The sequence below is a fragment of the Hypanus sabinus genome, chromosome 16, assembly GCF_030144855.1.
Source record: "Hypanus sabinus isolate sHypSab1 chromosome 16, sHypSab1.hap1, whole genome shotgun sequence".
NCBI classification, from domain to species: domain Eukaryota; kingdom Metazoa; phylum Chordata; class Chondrichthyes; order Myliobatiformes; family Dasyatidae; genus Hypanus; species Hypanus sabinus.
Window position 1 is genome coordinate 11,195,765 of NC_082721.1, and position 21,717 is coordinate 11,217,481.

Below are 21,717 nucleotides of genomic sequence, written 5' to 3' on the forward strand. Positions count from 1 at the left end.
TTTGATACAGTATCTTAAGCCTCAAATACAAGAGGAAATTCCTTTTGTCTTTGTTGTGATCACAAACAAGAGAAAATCTGCAGATGCTGGAAATCTGAGCAACACGGACAAAATGCTGGACGAACTCGGCAGGCCAAGCAGCAACTATGGAAAAAAGCACGGTCAACATGTCGGGTCCTGCTGAAGGGTTTCGGCCCAAAACGTCATCTGTGCTTTTACTCCATAGATGCTGCTTGGCCTGCTGAGTCCCTCCAAGCATTTTGCTTTTGTTGTGATATCCAGGACACATTTCTGAGGTCTAAAAACTAGGATGACTTCTTTCACCTTAAATCATTTTCAACGTAACCAATAACTACAAAAGAGCAAATACAGAGAGATAATTACATCCAGCCCCTAGGATGCGGTTCCCAACCTGGTGTCCACTGACCCCTCTGTTAATAGTAGGGGTCCACGACATAAAAAAGGATGGGAACATGGAACACTTTCCCATGTTGTAACTCAGACGATATTCAATACAACATTTCAAAATTAGACAGCCATAAAAGTCGGGGTACAAATGTAACACTATTCCATTTGAGAGACCTGAAAAAAATTAACAAAAACAACCCAAAGCCTCTGCACTTTAAAAAAAAATTTCTTGACCAAAAACTTTCAATAATTATCTCTTAATTCTGAATATGTCTTTTTTGGACTTTTTTAAAAAAGCCATTTAAACCTATTAATAATCAACCCATCTTTAGCATTAACATGGATATGAGAATTTAAATAAAAATGATAACTGGCACATTATTAATTATGTTAACACTGTGGCAACGGACAGTTCTGTAGTATAGAATTTAACCTAATGTCTTGCTTCTGTTTCAGATTCCAAAAATTTGTTATCAGTAATATGCAGACAACTTGCAAGCTTTAACATGTCATACTTACAATAAAAATGCATCACAGCAGAAATTAAAAGCCATCTAAAAAGTAACATAACTTCTTTGTAAAAGTGACAATTAATCCAATTTAAGATGGAACTTAATAGTACTTTGTATTGAAATTGCCCAGTTTTTAACTCCAACAGCTATGTTACAAAACTCTTGAAAGTCAAATTCCCCAACACTAATGAATTGAAGTAAGATTCGGATCCTGAGGCAAGCCTTGGCATCTCTTAGCCAACCTACCGAATGGAACACTTCATGGTTACATTTAAAAATAAACAGAAGCTAATTTTAAAAAGGACTTTTGACTCATTCTCAGTAGGTCTCAAACCATTCTGCACAATATTTTAAAATGTAGATACTACTAATTCCTAAGCAAATAGGGCAGCCCTAAATAACAACTGATTACTAACAAGCAAGATGAGAGAAATAGTGATTTTAGCCTAGGTTTAGCTTTGGCAGAAACATTCATAGTATCAGTTCAAATTAGTTGTCCTCTTTGGTTAGTAACATTGAAGGGACAAATTTAAGGCGATCACTAAAGGAAAAAGGTGACACATTTTGCCACATCTAGACTGTGTTCAGGAAAATAGAATCCACAGAATTTGTAGGCCAGGTAATTTAAATGAGCTTTGATAACCTTTCTCTGTGTTAAAACATAAGTACTTTACTGGGTCTGCATGGAAAACAGAAATACTATGCTGGGCAATCCAGCTAAAATGCCTCTTGATTGAAAGCACAAAGCTAGGTGGGGCTGGAAATTGGAGTAGCAGGAATGAGCCACATATAAATTATGCAATTGTTTGGCTATTTGAAGTCACTGCTAAGTAACTGCATGGTATGGCTCATAGGAGTTTTTCTTTTCACTGAAGGGGTAGGTGCTTAGCTTTTTGTAAAAGGGATAAGGCCATTAGCAGCAGAAACAAAACAGAAACTTGGTTTCATTGAGACAATCTCCAGATCGTTCGCATTTGAGTCTGCTAAGTAAACAGAGAAAACACTGGGTCTCCACTCAACAAAACAGTACAAAAGAATCTTGTGCCATGGTGGTGTCACAATATTTAACTCTTACTCAAGAATTCTATGTCAAAGATGGGAATAATTTGTAATGCTTCTGGTAACATAACGTCTACTCTTTTACACTGTACACTCCATCCCTTGAAATTAAAATCTGTAAAGGTAATATTGAACAGTGAGGATTTAATCAACTGGAACATGTTGAATCAGAAAATGTAAAAGAAGGCCTTTTAACTCTTGGTTTATCCCGAAACTGACAGCCATAAGATCAATCTTTTTCAATCTTTCTATTTCTATGCAGAAAAACAATGGTTGACCTCATCAGGTTAAACAGTGTCAAAATAATCATTCCTAACTATTTTTATTCATTTTGATTTTGCAGATTGCTCAGAATGTTAGAGAAATACAAATATGCAAAGCTTCATTCATAAGCAGCATACAAACTGGTTAGTAATAACAAAAAAAAAGCAAAAGTACAGGACTAATTAATAAAGAACAAAGCATATAAAAAATTAAATTACAAATAAATGACAAACTTAGCTGTATATTAAGCAATTAGCAAATAGGCTCCTTGTGACTTCTAAATACCCAAGTTCTTTTAGGCAATGCTCGTGCTTTGTGTTAACAGTAATTTCTATTAAATGTTTTGAGATATTTGAATGCCAGTCTATTTCTAATATAATCATATTTTTGTCTCAGAATTTATAAATGCACTGAAACATTTTGATGTCAAACCAACCTGATTTCATGTAAAAGACTGAATTACTCATTCGCTGGACACCAATACTCATTGCAAATGCAGCTTTGTTAATAATACAGTGCCTTACAAAATTTATATAGACACAGGTAGATGCAAAAAGATAAAAATTCAACATAGTTGAATTCCAGACAGAATGCAAGACTGCAAATTCATGTTTCCAAAGCTATCATAAACTGGACAAAGGCTTTCTATATAGCTCAAATTTCTACAAAAATGTGCTTTAAACCTGACATTTTATGATCTCCCTAGAAATTCAGTGAAATTCTCTTCATGTGGCTAATATTACCTACTTTGTAGAGAGTTTCAAGGTTAGGCTCAAGAAATAATTTAAGCACAAGAGCAAATGTAATGCTTAAGAGAATATATTATTAACCATGTATAATTACCGGGTATCATTTGGAGATGGTGCAGAAGGAAATGCTGAAGAGGGGTATACAAAAGGGTTCCATAGATCAAAGTTAGAATGCAGCAGTTGATTCTGAAAGAAAACACAATAAAGAAAATAATTAGCAGAATGCAAAGATAAACCATATTTACCACAAGTCATACTTAAGTCAATGAACCCTAATAGCTGAGCTTATACATTAGGATCCACCACTGCATTTATTCTATTGACCAAATTATTGACTCAGATGTAATTTAGTGGCAGCTGTTCTGTTATACCCTGATTTTTGGAACTAATTTGTCAAATAATTTGTTACCGCATGACACAGGCCTGATATCCCAAACCACCATTTTCAATCTGTTTACTTTGAGGGCTGATCCTGCTGAAATCCATCTCACTATCAAATATGCAGGTGGCCCCCGTTTTTTGAAGGTTCGCTTTATGACAGCTTGCTGTTACGAAAGACCTACGCTAGTACCTGTTTTTGCTAACCAAAGAGGATTTTCGCTTTTACAAAAAAAAATGCCCACTTTATATGTGTTTACCCCAAGAAAGACTACATGAACGTGAAGCCTTGTGTGCGCATGCGTGTATGTGCCGATTCTTTTTCTCCAAATCGATCTTGGCTCGCTGTTTTCCCGATTTTTATAAGTCAAACTACACCATACATACAATATTTCTACTTTACATAGGCTGTATATTTATCATATGATTCCTGCTTATACTATATGTTAGTGTTATTTTATGTTTTATGTGCTATTTGGTAGGTTATTTTTTGGGCCTGGGAATGCTCAAAAATGTTTCCCATATAAATTAATGGTAACTGCTTCTTCGGTTTACGACATTTCGGCTTACAAACGGTTTCACAGGAACGCTCTACCTTCCGATAGCGGGGGACACCTGTACTCTCAGTGACTACTTTAGGTAAAGTAACGGAACCCAGTGAAGTCTTCTGCTGCTATAACCTATCAACTTCAAGCTTCAACTTGTCATGTGTTCAGAGATGCTTTTCTGCACACCACTGTTGTAATGTGCAGTTATTTGAGTTACTGTTGCCTTCCTGTCAGCTTGGAGCAGTTTGGCCATTCTCCCCGACCTCTCTCAATAGCAAGACATTTTTGCCTGGTTACCAGATGTTTCTTTCGTTTTTTGCACCATTCTCTGTAAAAATCCAGAGTGCATGAAAATCTCACGAGATCAGCAGTTTCTGAGATACTCAAACCACTCCACCTGGCACCAACAATCATTCCATGATAAAAGTCACTTAAATCACATTTCTTCCCCATTCTGATGTTTGGTTTGAATATTAACTGAACCTCTTGACTGTGTCTGCCTACTTTTATGTATTGAGTTGCTGCCACATGATTGGTTGATTGGTGGCTCAAAAGACCTGACCGAATTAGTTGAATTTAAAAAATGTTTTACAAACATATTTATAATGCTGTAATGCTGTAGCTTTTGCTTAATTGGGACACATCAGAACCAGTACACTTTGGCCCAATTATCCAAAATTTCAAGGAAACAGCTGAAAAAGTATATAAAAAAGATGAACTACTGCTTAACTGAGTAACAAATTATGTAAAAATATGGAACAAATCAGAACACTACCAAATCTACTGCAGTACCATAAAAGCTGTATTCATTTATAGAAGTTATTAATGGAGCAATTTATCCAGTGTGCATTTAATTTGGTCCAGTAGGGTAATTTTTTTGGCTAGCATCAAATCTTCTCATGGCATCTTAGCAAGGGTCTGCAGTTTTAAAACTCAAAATAAAGAAAAACAAAATAATCAAAAATAATTGTTTTTTAAAAAAATATAGTGTCCTTTGGCCCAAATCGATTACATAACAAGCATACACAATTGCTACTATTTAAAAATTGCTTGCTCTACACATGGTGTAGTGGCTAAAAGCCATACAAATGCACGCAACTGACACTAGTTAGAAACCGTTCGGCAATTGGTTCCTGCCCAATTAAGCAGCATAATGTCCCAAATAAACAAAGAGAATCCCAGCTTTTTTTTCTCAATTAGTTTTTGTTCTTCAAGAGTTGTCTGAAATAAACGGCTGCCCTGATTAATTGATGGCCCGATTAACTGAAGCCCCTGTGGTTTTGGTTTGAATATTTTATTGCTACATTTAACAAAGTTTATCTGAATGGTAGCGGCTTATTCCAGTAAGCAGTCAAATGGAAACCCGCACAATGATACTCTCAATATCTGTGCTACCCGTGCTTCCATATGCAAACAATTGACAACATTTGGCTTTGAGAAAGGCAGTGACGGGAAAAAAACTGAAACTTTGCATACATTCAACTGCTCAGGCAACATTTGTGGTGAATTATTGAGAAAATGCTTCAGTTAGTTAACTATTCATCGGCACAGCGAAGTATCATCAACACAGAACAAACGACTGCTTCTCTCACCATAATTTTATCTAATCTATGAGTATTTCCAATTTTTCTGCATTGTTCAGCTTCAATAATATTTTGCCTTTATAGCAGTATAAAGTTGCAACTCTTCCTTAAACTGAGTACACAAAGAGCCTTTCAATAATTCCAGAACAATGAGTCCAATCACTTCCTGAATGAAACAGTTATTTTCTGAATGTTCTGTTGATGGCAACTGACAATTTTAATGCCTTTAAAATAATATTTAGTGTCAAAGTAATTCATAGGAGTGGTATTAAATATGACATTGAGCCACAAACATATTAGAACAAATAATGGACATGGATTTTAATAAACATTTTTAAGGGAAAAAATGATGAGGCAGAGCGATTTATTGCACAATTCAGGTATTTAAAGCCTTAGCAGCTCTAGAGAAATTAATAGCATTGAAACAATAAAAATCAGAATTGGAAACAGCAGGGATTTTAGAGAGACAGGGATGGTAGGAGTGATATTGAATTGAAAATTCTGGACAACTGGACAGGGAGATGATAGGAGTCCATTGTCTTGGAATGTCTGACTCAGCAACCCAAGTGATCACTGGTCAAGTCTAAGGAGTTTCCAAAGCTGGTCATCTTTTCCTCTGCAGATGTGAGTCAAGTATCTCACAACTTTTGCTTTGCTGAACAATCTCTGTTTGCAGCAAACCAGACTCTGCAGGGAACGGGAGATGCACCTGAACCTCAAAGGTGGGAGAACTTCGGGTGGGTGAGGCAGCTGAGGATTACAAAGCTGAGGCTTTATAAGGCATTAATCAGATCATATTTTAAGTATTATGAGCAGTTTCAGGCCCCATAACCAAGAAAGGATGTGCTGGCATTGGAAAGGGTCCAGAGGAGGGTTGCAAAAATGATCTCCAGAATGAAAGAGTTAGCATATGAGGAGCATGTGCTGATTCTAGGTCTGTACTCACTGGAATTTAGAAGAATGGTGGGGGAGAGGGGACACAATTTCATTGGAACCAACCGAATACTGAAAAGTCTAGATTAAGTGGAAATGCAGAGGATGTTTCCAATAGTGGAAGAGTCTAGAACAAGGGATCTCAACCATTTTTTAATGCCACAGACCCTATCATTAACAGAGGGGTTCATGGACCCCAGGTTGAGAACTCCTTTTCTAGGACTAGAGGGCAGAGTCTCAGAATAGAAGAACATCCCTTTAGAACTGAGCTGAGGAGGAATTTCTTCAGCCAGAGGGTGGAAATTCTGTGGAATTCATTGCCACAGAAGGCTGTGGAGGCCAAGTAATTGGATATATTTAAAGCAGAGGTTGATAGTTACTTAATTAGTAAGGGCATCAAAGGTTATGGGTGAAGGCAGGAAAATGGGGTTGAGAGGGCGAATAAATCAGGAATGATTAAATGGTAGAGCAGACTTGATAGGCTGTATGGCCCTATTCTGCTCCTATGTCCTATGGATAAATGGAGTCTCTGCTCAGTCTGAGACTTGCAGGATGCAGTGTTCATTTCTGAAATTATAATAATGGAACTAAATAAAAACTTTGAATTTTCAGCAAGTGCAACAAAACACATGAACAAACCAACTGAGCAGAACTAATCATGCTTTCTGATTATTCCTCGACTCAGGCCTTTAAGCTGACAATAGCACAGGGTAGGACCAATCCTGGGACCATTCTTACATTCTGATGAGATCACTATGGCATGGGATTTATCAATGGGATCAACAAACTCCCTTCCTTGCCCGTGTAGCTGGACAGACAAGGTTTTGCTGAGCAGAATGCAATTTGGCCTCTAATGCCAAATAAGAAACTGGAAAGCAGCTTAGTTTTTGCTGTCTAATGTGAGCCAGTGTGCATGGAGGTTATAGGTGAACAGTTTCTGAGTTAGACACTGGAAGCAGGGTTTTGTACAAGAATAGTGAATGCCTAACAGAAATGCTGGATTTATTTTTGATCAGGAAATTACAATGCTTGCAAGAGTTTCGTGGATTAAGGTGATCAAGCAGGGAGGAAAACATTATGGCTGAACAAAATGTTGTTGACTCTTGAATGGGTATGGTTCAGAAGGTCGAATCAGTCAAACCGATTCAACATTAAACCGTGACTGGAAAGGCTGCTGTCAATGACAGGAATATTTACTTGTGTTTAGTGCTATTGGAATGCACTGTCCACACGCAATTTCCCGCATAATCCATTGATGGCTGCACAGTCACAGGCACACTATTTCATTTATCTTATGCAGTATCAGGAGGAAAGTCCCAAACAATTTTGAAAAATAGATCTTTGTTCAAATCAACAAATAATAACTAGGCAAAAATTCATAAGGGAGCCCTATTGTGGCAGAAAGCAATCAAGTATTAGTTCAGGATCGAAGTTATTATTAACTATTCCCCACATCCCCCCCCATCACAACCCCCGAGGATGTTGCCTGAGTGGCTGAGTACTTCCAGCAATTTCCATTTTTGAACTCTCCAGCACCTCAATTTTTCACACTTCTGTGTCCTCTAGCTACCGACCTTCTGTCACTGAAATTGTTTTCTGTTAAAATCATTCAACATTTTTTACCATTTGCATCCTCTTATTTTCTTTTACTGGTTCAAGCAGCATGGCTCCATCTCAACCATTTAACTGGAATGTCCCTTCTCTCCCATCATTCATAATGTGCCATGTTGTATGAGACTTTTATTTGCACCAACATGAGTAAATGTTAAAACTCCCTGCCAGAGGTAAAAGCAATATCTAACAGGCGGGAGAAAGTTAAACGTGAAATAGCAAGAATTTGGAGTCAGTATCTTCCAGTAAAAGTAAGAAGCAAAAATTGCTGAGATTAGGGAAGCTTGGTTAACAAATGAAATTGAGGGTTCAAATCAGGAAAAAGGAAATACATGTCAGGTAAAGGATATCATTGAAAAGTAAGTTCTTCGAAGTTTATAGAGGTTATAAGAGAGATCTTACTAAACTCTCCTATGGGGGGGGGGGGGGCAAAAGGAAGACCTGAAAAAGCCCTGGCCAACAGAATCAAAGAGAATTCTAAAACTTTTTATGCAGCTACAAAAGGAATAGGTCTCTACGGAGACCAAAGAGGAAGCCTTGTGCTGAGCCGGGGTATATGCATTGTGCTGAATGAATTCCTCACTCAGCATTCAGCAAAAGAGAACAGGGAGTTTATTACCATATCAAAATAAACCTGATTCATAATAAAGTTATTTACAATAAATCATGCAATCTCTTTCATGCTTACAATCATAGTCAATGCTTTTGAGTACTGCTCTGTTACATTCCTTAAAACTAATAGGACTGTTGTCACTGATGTGCCCCCCCCCCCTCCAGGTGGAACACAACTACAATAATTAATGGAACAGATACTTGAATATGGTGAATTAGGGAAGGGATATGCTGAAGGTTTAGAACAAGTGGAATGGTTAGAAGCAGGGACACACATTAAGGTCAACAAATGTCCACAACCTGATGAAATTTATCACAAAGTGTTATGGGAAGCAAGGGAGGAAACTGCTGGGGTTCTTACCCAGTACCGTTTGATGGACGAAATGGCCTCCTATGTCTTATGGGTCTTAAAGATTTCTACAACTTCTTTAGCCACAAGTGAGGTTCAAGAATGCTGCAAGATAGCTAATACTGTTCTAGTATTCAAGGTCAGAAGGTATAAGCCAGAAATTACAGGCTGGTGAGCCTTTGCCTCCATAGTAGGGAAGCTATAGGCAAAAAAAATTCTCAGGAATCAGATTGATAAATAGAGACTGATTAGGGGGACACCAGCATGTTTTTGTGCTTGGGATATTCTGCCTTTTGCCTTTAGGAAGTTAGTAAGAAAACTGATGAAGGTAAAGCAATGGGCAAGGCATACGTGGACTTTAGAAAAGCCTCTGACAAGGTCCTGAATGACAGGCTGTTCCAGAAGTTATGGCATACAGGTGTTCCCCCGTTTTTTGGACGTTTGCTTTACAACACCTCGCTGTTACAAAAGACTTACATTAGTTACCTGTTTTCGCTAACAGAAGGTGTTTTCACTGTTACAAAAAAAGACAGCGCGCACACCAAGCAGCCAAGCTCCTCCCCTGGAACTGCATTCTAGCTGGCATTGCTTAAACACGTGCCTGTGAGCATCTGTGCTTTATGTCGATTTATTTTGTGCACCCGTTAGCAAGATGAGTTCTAAGGTATCGGAAAAGCCTAAAAGAGCTCGTAAGGGTGTTATACTTGGCGTAAAACTAGACATAATTAAACGTTTTGATCACGGTGAACAAAGTAAAGATATAGTGAGTTTGGCTTGTGGAAGTTGACGAAAATCATGTTGAAGAGGTTTTGGCATCCCATGACCAAGAACTGACAGATGAAGAGCTGATGAAGAGGAAAGGATAACAATTGATGCCGAATGCAGTAGCGAACAGCCCGAAAGTGAAGTCGTTCAGGAACTGAACGTGAAGCAATTACATGAGATTTTCGCTGTGTTTGACAATGCTGCAATGATTGCAGAAAAGGATGACTTTAATTTTGAAAGGGTACGTAGGTTTAGGGCATATTTACAGGATGGTTTGAGTGTTTACAAAGAACTGTATGATAGAAAAATGCATGAGGCTAAGCAGTCAGGCATACTGTCATTTTTCAAGTCTTCCACATCAGCCACAACAGACGACAAACCTCGACCTTTGACATTGAGACAGGCAGACATAGAAGAAGGTGACCTGTCTGCCCTGATGGAAACAGACGACAATGAGATGACACCCCAGTCTCCCACCACCCCAACCTCCGATAAATCATCAGTGTGCTCACTGTCTTCCTGATTCTGGTAAGTGAAACTACGCTGTACGTACATTATTTCTACTTTATATAGGCTATGTATTTTTATGTGTTATTTGGTAGTTTCATAGCTTGATGATTATTGGAAAGAGTGCTTCTGCCGAGAGCTCGTGTCAAGTGTTTTTGCCGCGAGTGCTGCCGAGAGCTCTTGCAGGAGATTTTCGCTACCGTAGACAGTGCTGCAATGATTGCAGAAAAGTATTCCTACTTTATATAGGCTTTGTATTTATCAGATCATTCCTGCTTTTACTATATAATACAATTATTTTAGGTTTTGTGTGTTATTTGGCAGGTTAATTTTTGAGTCTGCGAACTCTCACAAATTTTTTCCCATATAAATAAATAATTGCTTCTTCACTTTACAACATTCCGGCTTACGGACCTTTTCATGGGAACGCTCTACCTTCAAATAGCGGGGGAAACCTGTATAGGATCTAAGATGTTGTAGCGGTGTGCTACACGCAGCGCTAAAATAACGACACAGAGTCGGTAAACTGCAATTAAAGATGATTTTATTCGAACTTCACAGCCTTGCTTTAAAGCCTCCCTCATCCCGCCCTCCCCTGGCGCGGATGCTGTAAGGGACACATACACACAAACCCCCGCAGGCCTTTTCCCTTTGTTGCGGACCTGGCCTTTGTGCCGGCGTGCTGGCTATTTGTGAGCCGGTTCGAGTGCGCTAGGAAGTGGGTCGCCACATAACACCCCCCAATGTCCACAGTCTGGGCCGGACCCGGTTTGGGAGGTCAGCCTCTGCGCCGGAAACTCAACCGGTTGCGCCAGGTCCGCATGGGCCGGTTTGAGTCGGTCCACCGTGAAAACCTCCTCTCTCCCCCCAACGTCCAGCACGAATGTGGACCCGTTGTTCCGGAGCACCGTAAACGGCCCCTCGTAGGGCCGTTGCAGCGGTGGCCGATGCCTGCCCCTTCGTACAAACACAATCTTACAGTTCTGCAGGTCTGTGGGTACGCAGGTCAGGCTCTGCCCATGCTGCGAAGTGGGTATGGGGGCCAGGTCACCGAGCCTCTCATGTAGTCTGCCCAGGACTGCTGCGGGTTCTTCCTCTTGCCCCCTTGGGGCTGGGATGAACTCCCCGGGGATGACCAGGGGTGCGCCGTACACCAACTCGGCCGGTGAAGTGTGCAGATCATCTTTGGGTGCCGTGCGGATGCCGAGTAGGACCCAGGGAAGCTCACCCGCCCAGTTAGATCCTCGCAGGCGGGCCATGAGAGCCGACTTTAGGTAACGGTGTAAACGCTCCACTAGTCTGTTCGCTAGTCTGTCCGCTCCACTAGTCTGTGGTAGGCAGTGGTGTGGTGCAGCTGAGTCCCCAAAAGGCTGGCCATAGCTGACCACAGGCTGAAGGTGAACTGGGTGCCTCTGTTGGAGGTAACGTGGGCCGGTACACCAAAGTGGGACACCCAGGTGGCGATCAGTGCCCGGGTGCAAGATTCGGAGGTGGTGTCGGTGAGCAGGATCGCCTCTGGCCATCTTGTGAACCGGTCCATGATAGTCAGGAGGTGCCGCGCTCCGCGCGACACTGACAGGGGGGCCACGATATCCACATGAATGTGGTTGCAATGCCGGTGGGTGGGGTGGAACTGCTGCAGCAGAGCTTTGGTGTGCCGCTACACCTTGGCTGTCTGGCAGTGCATGCACGTTCTGGCCCATTCACTGACCTGCTTGTGGAGTCCGAGCCAAACAAAACTGCTGGAGACCATCCGGACAATCGTCCGGATGGAGGGGTGTGCCAGGTTATGAATGGAGTCAAAAACGCGTCGCTGCCAAGGTGCCGGGACGACGGGACGGGGCTGGCCAGTGGCGACGTCACAGAGTAGGGTCCTCTCACCTGGGCCTACGGGGAGGTCCTGGAACTGCAAACCGGAGACTGTGGTTCTGTAACTCGGGATCTCCTCGTCTCCCTGCTGCGCCTCTGCCAGCGCCTCAAAGTCTACCCCTTGGGAAAAGGCATGAATGTTGGGGCGAGAGAGCGCGTCCGCCACGACATTGTCCTTACCCGAGATGTGCCGGACATCCGTCGTATATTCAGAGATGTAGGACTGCTGGTGGGACGACCAGGGGTCGGACACCTTCGTGAACATAAAGGTAAGCGGTTTGTGGTCCGTGAACGCGGTGAGGGACCTACCTTCTAAGAAGTACCTGGAATGCTGGATTGCCAGGTATAGCGCCAACAGTTCCTGGTCGAAAGCACTGTATTTGAGCTCGGGTGGCCGCAGGTGTTTGCTGAAGAACACCAGGGGTTGCCAGCGACCCGCGATGAGCTGCTCCAGTACCCCACCGACTGCCGTGTTAGATGCATCCACTGTGAGGGCGGTAGGGGCGTCCATTCTGGGGTGCACTAGCATCGCAGCATTTGCCAAGGCTTCCTTCATTTGAATGAAAGCGGCGGCAAACTCCTCGTCCCAGGCAATGTCCTTGCCCGGACCTGACAGCAGGGCGAACAGGGGGCGCGTGATTCTGGCAGCTGAAGGGAGGAAGCGGCCTTTGATCGTGGTGGGTCGGGGGAAATGGTGGACCGCATCTACCTTAGCGGGCAGAGGGGTTGCCCCGTCTTTAGTAATCCTGTGGCCCAGGAAGTCAATGGTGTCAAGCTCGAACTGGCATTTGGCCGGGTTGATTGTTAGACCATATTCACTCAGTCGGGCATAGAGTTGACGGAGGTGGGACAGATGCTCCTGACGACTGCTGCTGGCTATGAGGATGTCGTCCAAATAGATGAATGCGAAGTCCAGGTCTCGTCCCACCGCGTCCATTAACCGCTGGAACATCTGTGCAGCATTCTTCAGGCCGAACAGCATGCGGAGGAACTCAAAAAGGCCGAATGGGGTGATGACGGCCATTTTGGGGACGTCGTCCGGATGCATTGGGATTTGATGGTATCCTCGAACGAGGTCTATCTTGGAGAAGGTCCGTGCGCCGTGCAGGTTTGCTGCAAAGTCCTGAATGTGCGGCACAGGGTAGCAGTCCGGTGTGGTAGCCTCGTTCAGCCTGCAGGTTTGCTGCAAAGTCCTGAATGACTCCAGCCCCCTGTCGCTTTGGGCACCATGCGCAGGGGGGAGGTCTATGGGCTGTCGGACCGCTGGATGATCCCCAATTCCTCCATCCTCTTGAACTCCTCCTTCGCCAGTCGGAGCTTGTCCAGGGGAAGCCGCCGAGCACGGGTGTGGAGGGGTGGTCCCTGGGTCAGGATGTGGTGCTGTACGCCGTGTCGGGGCATGGCTGCCGTGAACTGCGGTGCCAGAACCGATGGGAAATCTGCCAGGACCCTGGTGAAGTCATTGTCGGACAGCGTGATGGAGTCGAGGTGAGGGGCTGGCAAATGGGCTGCACCCAGGGAGAACGTCTGAAAGGTCTCGGCGTGGACCAGTCTCTTCCTGGGCAGGTCGACCAGTAGGCTGTGAGCCCGCAAAAAATCCGCACCCAGAAGCAGTTGGGCTACGGCGGCCAGTGTGAAGTCCCACGTGAACTGGCTGGAGCCCAACTGTAGCTGCATCGTACGGGTGCCATAGGTCCTTACTGTGCTGCCGTTCACAGCCCTCAGGGAGTACCCGGTGCCCTGTTGCAGGTGTCGTAACTCGTCGGAGGTAAGGCGCTGATCTCAGCACCGGTGTCGACCAAAAAACGGTGTCCCGACCGCTGGTCCCACACATACAGGAGGCTATCCCGATGGCCAGCTGCCATAGTCATCAGCGAAGGCTGGCCCTGGCGTTTCCTGGGAACTGGCAGGGCGGGCGACAACGGCGGGCTTCTGCACCCCACCGCTGGTGATAGAAACACCATTGTTCATTGGGCTCCCCACCCCTGCCTCTGGGGTTAGCGGGCTCTGCAGCCGGGCCTGGACTGGTTTGCCGCTGGGAGCGTGGCCTGGTGATCTGTGCAATGGATGCCCCACTCACCTGCTTGGCGTTCCACAGCAAGTCCGCCCGGGCTGCCACCTTCCGGGGGGTCGCTGAAATCCGTGTCGGACAGCAGCAGGCGTACGTCCTCGGGCAGCTGCTCCAGGAATGCCTGCTCAAGCATGAGGCAGAGTGTGTGTCCGCTGGCCAGAGACAACATCTCATTCATTAAAGCCTATGGAGGTCTGTCTCCCAAGCCATTCAGGTGCAGTAAATGGGCAGCACGCTCGCGCCGTGAGAGTCCAAAAGTCCTTAGGAGCAGGGCTTTGAATTCCGTGTACTTGCCGTCCGCTGGGGGAGACTGTACGAACTCCGCAATCTGGGCCGCTGTGCCCTGGTCGAGGGAGCTCACTACTTAGTAGTAACGTGTGTCCTCTGAGGTTATCTGCCAAACGTGGAATTGGGCTTCTGCTTGCTGGAAACATAGGTGAGGTTGCAGGATCCAGAAGCTTGGCAGTTTCAACGAAACTGCATGAACAGATGCGGCGTCGGTCATCTCCGGTCCAAAAATCGTTTGGACCATCGGGGTCACCAATTGTAGCGGTGTGCTACACGCAGCGCTAAAATAACGACACTGAGTCGGTAAACTGCAATTAAAGATGATTTTATTCGAACTTCACAGCCTTGCTTTAAAGCCTCCCTCATCCCGCCCTCCCCGGGCACGGATGCTGTAAGGGACACGCACTCACAAACCCCCGCAGGCTTTTTCCCTTTGTTGCGGTCCTGGCCTTTGTGCCGGCGCGCTGGCTATTTGTGAGCCGGTTCGAGTGCGCTAGGAAGTGGGTCGCCACAATGTTTTGTCACAGAAGGATGATGAAAGGTTGTGTTTTTGATTCAAGCTCTGTAAACAATGGTGTACTTACTGTCAGGATCAGTGCTGGGATCTTTGAAGATTGCCATGCTTTCCCAAGGATACTGGGAAAATTAGATCATCTTAGGGTAAAACAAAACACACACACACAGGCAAGGCAGTGCAAATGGAATTTAATCCAGTTAAGTGTGAGGTAATATATTATGAGTCAATTATTCGTTCGACCACATTTGGAACATTGTGGTTGCCAGAACTACACACACTATAGAAAGAATGTAGGAGTGTTGGAACTCTTATAAGAGATTCACCAGGATGTTGCCTAGTGTGCAGGGTATTAATTACAAGGAGAAACTAGGTAAGCTACAATTGGTTTCACTGGAGCGATGAGGCCGAGGGATGATTTTGGAAGCTTATAGAATTAAGGGGGGCATGAATAGGGTAGATAGTCACAGTCCCTGCACAAAACATGGAATTTATAAACTGTAGAGCATAGGTTTAAGGCAGGAGTTCCAAACCTAGGGCCCATGGACCCCTTGCTTCATGGTATTCGTCCAAGGCATAAAAGAGCTTCAGGTTTAATGTGAAAGTGTGATATTTAATGGATATCTGAGGGGAATCTTTTTCCACACAAAGGATAGTGGGTATATGGAACAAGCTGCCAAAAGTGTTGGAAGTATAACTGCAGTGTTTAAAAAGAATTGGCCACGTACATGGATAGAGGAGGAATAGATGTTCTTGGGTTAATTTCAGAAAAATGGGATTCATATTGACAGACACAGAGGTTGTCATGGACAAGTTCAGCCAAAGGACTCCATTCTGTGATGTTCAACTCAAACGACATCCCATAATTTGCACACAGTTAACCCTCTCTCCCTTGCTACAACCTTCTTTTACTACCTTTAATAATAGAAGTACTCAATCTGCAATCAACTACTAGCACTGCCTTGACAAGAATTGCCCTCGCTTGGCCCACACCTAACCAAATTTTTGACAATCTTTCAACTCTTCATATACTTATAATGTTCTTTTGCTTTATTTTTCTAATTCTCTGTCCCATTAAACCACCATTATTAGATTTCTTTATAATCTTGATGTTTTGTATTCTGTTGCGACCACCTTTTTTAACCTACTTTCAAGTTTTTATTGCTCGTCATTGAGGGAACACAAAGCTAATGCTCTTTTATTGACACCATGTCCTGTGATGACGTGCAATTAGATCTAACTGCTCGATGAGGTAGAGACCGTATTTGTTGACAGCATTGCTAGCAAGATCAGAGATTACCCAAAATAATTTTTGTCAGAACATACCATAAAGCAGTCCAATTTTATAAAGTTACAATGAACTGACTCCATCAGTGATAGGCTTGTGTAATGTTTAATTTATTCCACAAACCAAGTACTATTTGTTCTTTGAGAATAAAAACCTGCACCGAAATATCAGCTAAAATATTTACATCACAGAGTTGTTCAAAAGGTACAATAAACATGCAAGTGAATGCTTCTTCTGAAGAAACTTATTTTAAAGATGAGAAAGCAGTAACAAAATATGCTTGGAGAATAGTGTGTGAAATTTAATTATAGCATCAATATAGCAAATGTTGCTGCAGTAGTATGTACAGACAATTACAATTATTAGAGAAATAAGCTCATTTTTAGGTAGCAACTTTTACCCTCTCATTTTATCTTCCCTCAAAACATTTTACAGCAAATAAAATATTTCAAAATAAAAGCACTTGCAATCAGGTAGATTAACTGCAAAGTCTCGCCAACAACAGGAGACACAATGTTGTTATTGGCATTATTCAGGCAAATGTTTACTCCAGACCATGCAATGATATTGTCCTGCACCATGAAATTCCTGACATATTTGAAACTGTACATTACTTAATAAATGTCCAATATCTTGGAACAGTAGATACATAACAATATAGCAAAGTCAGTCTGTGACTTTGGTACATTGGCCTTCAAAAAATCAAAGTACTAAGTACAGGAGATGGGATGTTATGTTGAAGTTGTACAAGACATTGGTGAGACCTAAATTGAAGTATTATGCAAAGTATTTAGCCACCTACCTACAGAAAATATGTAAATAAAGTTGAAAGAGTACAGATAAAATTTATTAGGATTTTGCTGAGTTTGAAGGATCTGAGTTATTTAGGGAAAGATTGAATAAGGTTACAACTTTATTCTTCAGAACGCAGAAGATTGAGAGGAGATGTGATAGAGGTATACAAAATCATAGATAAGGTAAATGAAAGCAGTCTTTTTCCACTGATGCTGGGTGGGACTACAATCAGAGGTTATGGGTTAAAAGTGAAGGTGAAAAGTCTAAAGGGAAGATGAGGGGGAACTTCTTCACTCAGGGGGTGGTGAGAGCATGGAATGAGCTGCCAGCACAAAGGATACATGTGAGTTTGGTTTCAACATTTAAAGGAAGTTTAAACAAGAACTTGGATGGTAGGGGTATGGAGGCTATGGTCGATGATAGTAGGCAGTTTAAATGTTTTTGGCATGGACTAAATGGGCTGAAGACCCTGTTTCAATGCTGTACTTTTCTATGACTGAATTACCATAACAAACTGGTATAGGCACATGTTAGTGTAACCAAACTTCAGTACTGGGAGTATTTTCATTCTCCTTGCAACAATAAATTTCCCAATTTGTGAATAATTTCATTCTATGTACTAATGTTAAATAAAGGATAAAATAAATAGCTTTAGAAAAATTTTAGTTTAAGTAGAAATTGTTGCTACATACTTAATTTCAGCATTTTCTATTTGAAATAGAGTTTTCAACTTGTGTCTGAACCTGTAACACTAACATGTACTATCTTCAAAATTCCCTAGTTTGTGCACTGATTAAACTGCCAAATCTTTGAGGCATTTGAAATCTATTGCCAATTAATCTTCCCCCTCTTCAAATTATTATTTATTTAAAGATACAGCACAATAACAGGCCCTTCCTCCCAATGAGCCCACGTCACCCAATTATACTCATGTGACCTATTAACCCACAGGTCTCCAGAGCACCAGGAGAATGTCCAAACTCCTTACAGACAGAGGTAGAATTGTACTGAGTCTCTGGCACTATAATTGAGTTTTGCTATTATTTTAGATTCTGATAAATGTTGTGTAATCATATTAAACCTGTAGGTTTTGTCAATATCTAGGAGCCAAACTTTGTGAGAATAAAGGCTTTGGGGAGAAAGAGCCAAAGAGATGTCTATTAAAATGGTCAAGAATTATCTTGAAGGATGAAAACGATTGCAGTTTCTCTCTACAGCATGGAGGGAGCCTAAGATAGATTTAGAGATGTTTAAAATCATGTAACATTTATTTGTTACGATACAGCATGGTAACAGCACACTTGCAGGCCCTCCTGGCCCAATGAGCCGCACCACGCAATTACATCCATGTGACCAATTAACCTATTAATGCTGTCTCTTTGGAATGCGAGAAGAAACCCAGACAAGCAAAAAGAACTTGTAAAAGGAACAGAAACAACGAACTCCCGACAGACAGCGATGGAATTGAACCTGGGGCACTGGCACTGTAATAGCATTACACCAACTGCTAAGCAATTGCACCATCCCAAGTCAAACTGCTTCTAACAGTTGCCCAATAGAAGGCAGAGATTTACAGTCAATCCAAAAGAATCAGAGAGGATGCCAATTCCTGCTTACCACCAAAACGTACTGGGTGGTGGTCACTGATTCTCTTGAAAATCTCAGATCAGATAAACAGTTACAAAGAGGAAACATTGTGGATTGATTTTTTAAAAAATTGGATTACAATTGAAGAATTGGCACATATTCATGAACTTTATGACTCCCTTCTGTGCTACAATTTCATGAACTCAGGAGCTGAAAAGCAAATAAACATTTTCAGTTATATTATTATGTGTGGGGAACTGTTGGCACAGAATCACTGCCCCATTTCCTTTATTCCTTACAATAGCTATAACCAATTAACTGATGTTAATTCTACTTAAGGAGCTGGGTGGCTGTGAAATCCTGCAAATAAAAAGCGAATGGGTAAAACAACAGAAGTTGTTGTATACAAAAGGCTTCAGATAATAGATGGGAAGAGATGAACAACTGCCCACAAGCTCAGAGACTCAAACAAGTTTTATGAAGTGGCTAAGCCTTTGAAGTCATATTTGGAGCCATGGAGATGTAATGATGACCATCAAGTGGCTGGTTTGAATAAATTGACGAAAGGAAATAAAGCTTTTTATTGTGAATACAAGAGATCCTGCAGATACTGTAAATCCAGAGCAACAGACACAAAAGGCTGGAGGAATTCCAACAGGTCAGGCAGCATTTATGGAGGGGAATAAACAGTCAATGCTTTGGGCTGAGACCCTTCAGCAGGACTGGAAAGGAAGGGGAAAGATGCCAGAATAAAATGGGAGGAGGGGAAGGAAGACAAGCTATAGGTGATAGGTGAAGCCAGGTGGATGGGTGAGGGGGGTGAAAAAAGCTGGGAAGTAATAAGTAGAAACGGCGAAGGGCTGGAGGAGGAATCTGCTAGGAGAGGAGAGTGGGTCATGGGAGAAAGGGAAAGAGGAATCACCAATGAAGGTGATAGGCAGGTGAGGAGGTAAGAGGACAGCTCTTTTGGAAGAGGACAGCGAGGCTTTGAGAGGAAGTGCGGCGGCGGCCATTTTCAAATTGTCCAATTGCTTCTCAGATTGTTCTGAAAGGCGGGACTGCGCAGGCGAGTGAAGGAGGCCTGGGAAGGAGGGAAGATATAAAAAGAACGCAGCCTTAAGAAGCGGGCAGCGGAGTGCGCCGGGAGCAGAGTGTAGGGCTTGGGCTCAGTGGGCTTAGGCGGAAGAGGGCACAGTAGGCTTATCTTTTAGTTCTTGTTATTGTCAGTTATTTGGGAAGTATGAGTGTGAGGGCAGCTTGTTGTTCTCGGTGTCGGATGTGGGAGGTCCTGGAGTCTCCGAGCCTCCCGGATGTCCACAACTGCACCAGGTGCACCGAACTGCAGCTCCTGAGGGACCGAGTTAGAGAACTGGAGCTGCAGCTCGATGACCTTCGCCTGGTCAGGGAGAGTGAGGAGGTGATAGAGAGGAGTTACAGGCAGGTGGTCACTCCGGGGCCACGGGAGGCAGATAGGTGGGTCACGGTCAGGAAGGGGAAGAGACAGGTACTAGAGAGTACCCCACTGGCTGTACCCCTTGACAATGAGTACTCATGTTTGAGTACTGTTGGGGGGGACAGCCTACCTGGTGGAAGTGACAGTGGCCAGGCCTCCGGCACAGAGGACGGCCCTGTAGCTCAGAAGGGTAGGGATAGAAGAAAGAGGACCATAGTAATAGGGGACTCGATAGTCAGGGGTTCAGACAGGCGGTTCTGTGGAGGTGATCGGGAGTCCCGGATGGTAATTTGCCTCCCTGGTGCCAGGGTTCGGGACGTTTCTGATCGCGTCCAAGATATCCTAAAGTGGGAGGGTGAGGAGCCAGAGGTTGTGGTACATGTAGGTACCAATAACATAGGTAGGAAAGGGGAAGAGGTCCTGAAACGAGAGTATAGGGAGTTAGGAAGGCAGTTAAGAAGAAGGACCGCAAAGGTAGTAATCTCGGGATTACTGCCTGTGCCACGCGACAGTGAGAGTAGGAATGGAATTAGGTGGAGGATGAATGTGTGGCTGTGGGATTGGAGCAGGGGGCAGGGATTCAAGTTTCTGGATCATTGGGACCTCTTCTGGGGCAGGCGTGACCTGTTCAAGAAGGACAGGTTACACTTGAATCCTGGGGGGACCAATATCCTAGCGAGGAGGTTTGCTAGGGCTACAGGGCAGACTTTAAACTTGTAAGATGGGGAGGCGGGAATCAATTTGAGGAAACTATGGGAGAGGAGGTTAGTTCACCAGTAGAGCAAGTAAATAGACCAGGGGTGGGCAAACTTTTTGACTTGTGGGCCACAAAGGGTTCTAAAATTTGACAGGGGGGCCGGACCAGGAGCAGATGGACGGAGTGTTTTGGTAATACACCTCATAAGAGAAAATAAAATATCATGGGATATGTAGAAAACATGTGCTTTAATTTCAATTGAAAATGAACAAATGCATTACAACAAAATATCTGTCTTTGAAGTCCCATGGTATTTAGCTATTTATTGAAATGACTTTTAAAACACTGAAAATTAAATGAATAAAATACAGCTTTTTTAATAGTAACAGTTATTATTTTAAAGCACTGAAAATTCTGTTATCCTTCAAGATATTATCATCATCACTCTCCTCCTGACTGTCTTTATTTCAAAAACGGTAGGAGATGCAGGTCTACTTGTCCTGCTCCTTCTTATTCAATTGTCCCGTGCCAAAACTCAACAACGACCAGCACAAGGACAGAACAGTGACAGCGCGCCAGTATGCGGAGTGCGTTATTTGATCTGGAGCGCATTTTTTATTTTGAGAACATACATGCACCTACGCACTACTCATGTCCATCACTTAACAGAATTGACATGTAACATGCAAGTCTTATTGGAAAAAAATATTTTCAAATGCATTTTTTTACGTAACACAACGAAGAAACTTATTTTGAATTTCAGTGGGAACAGTGTTGTTGGTCTCCCTTTTTAGCCAGCGCATCAGAGTCTGGATTTAGTTTTGTTGTGGCGATTCTCAGGATGGATCTGAGGTGTTGGTCAGTTAACTTGGATCTG

At 43.0% G+C, this 21,717-nt stretch overlaps 1 protein-coding gene across 5 annotated transcripts in view; it reads right to left on the reverse strand.

Annotated features, from left to right (window-relative positions):
• Positions 1–21,717, reverse strand: part of LOC132406011 (protein strawberry notch homolog 2-like) — a 168,508-nt gene that overhangs the window by 102,796 nt on the left and 43,995 nt on the right. For all 5 annotated transcript variants that reach the window (XM_059991136.1, XM_059991132.1, XM_059991134.1 and 2 more), the window contains one exon: positions 3,087–3,178. In XM_059991136.1, the coding sequence (XP_059847119.1) occupies positions 3,087–3,178 (92 nt within the window). The remainder of the gene's footprint in view (positions 1–3,086; positions 3,179–21,717) is intronic.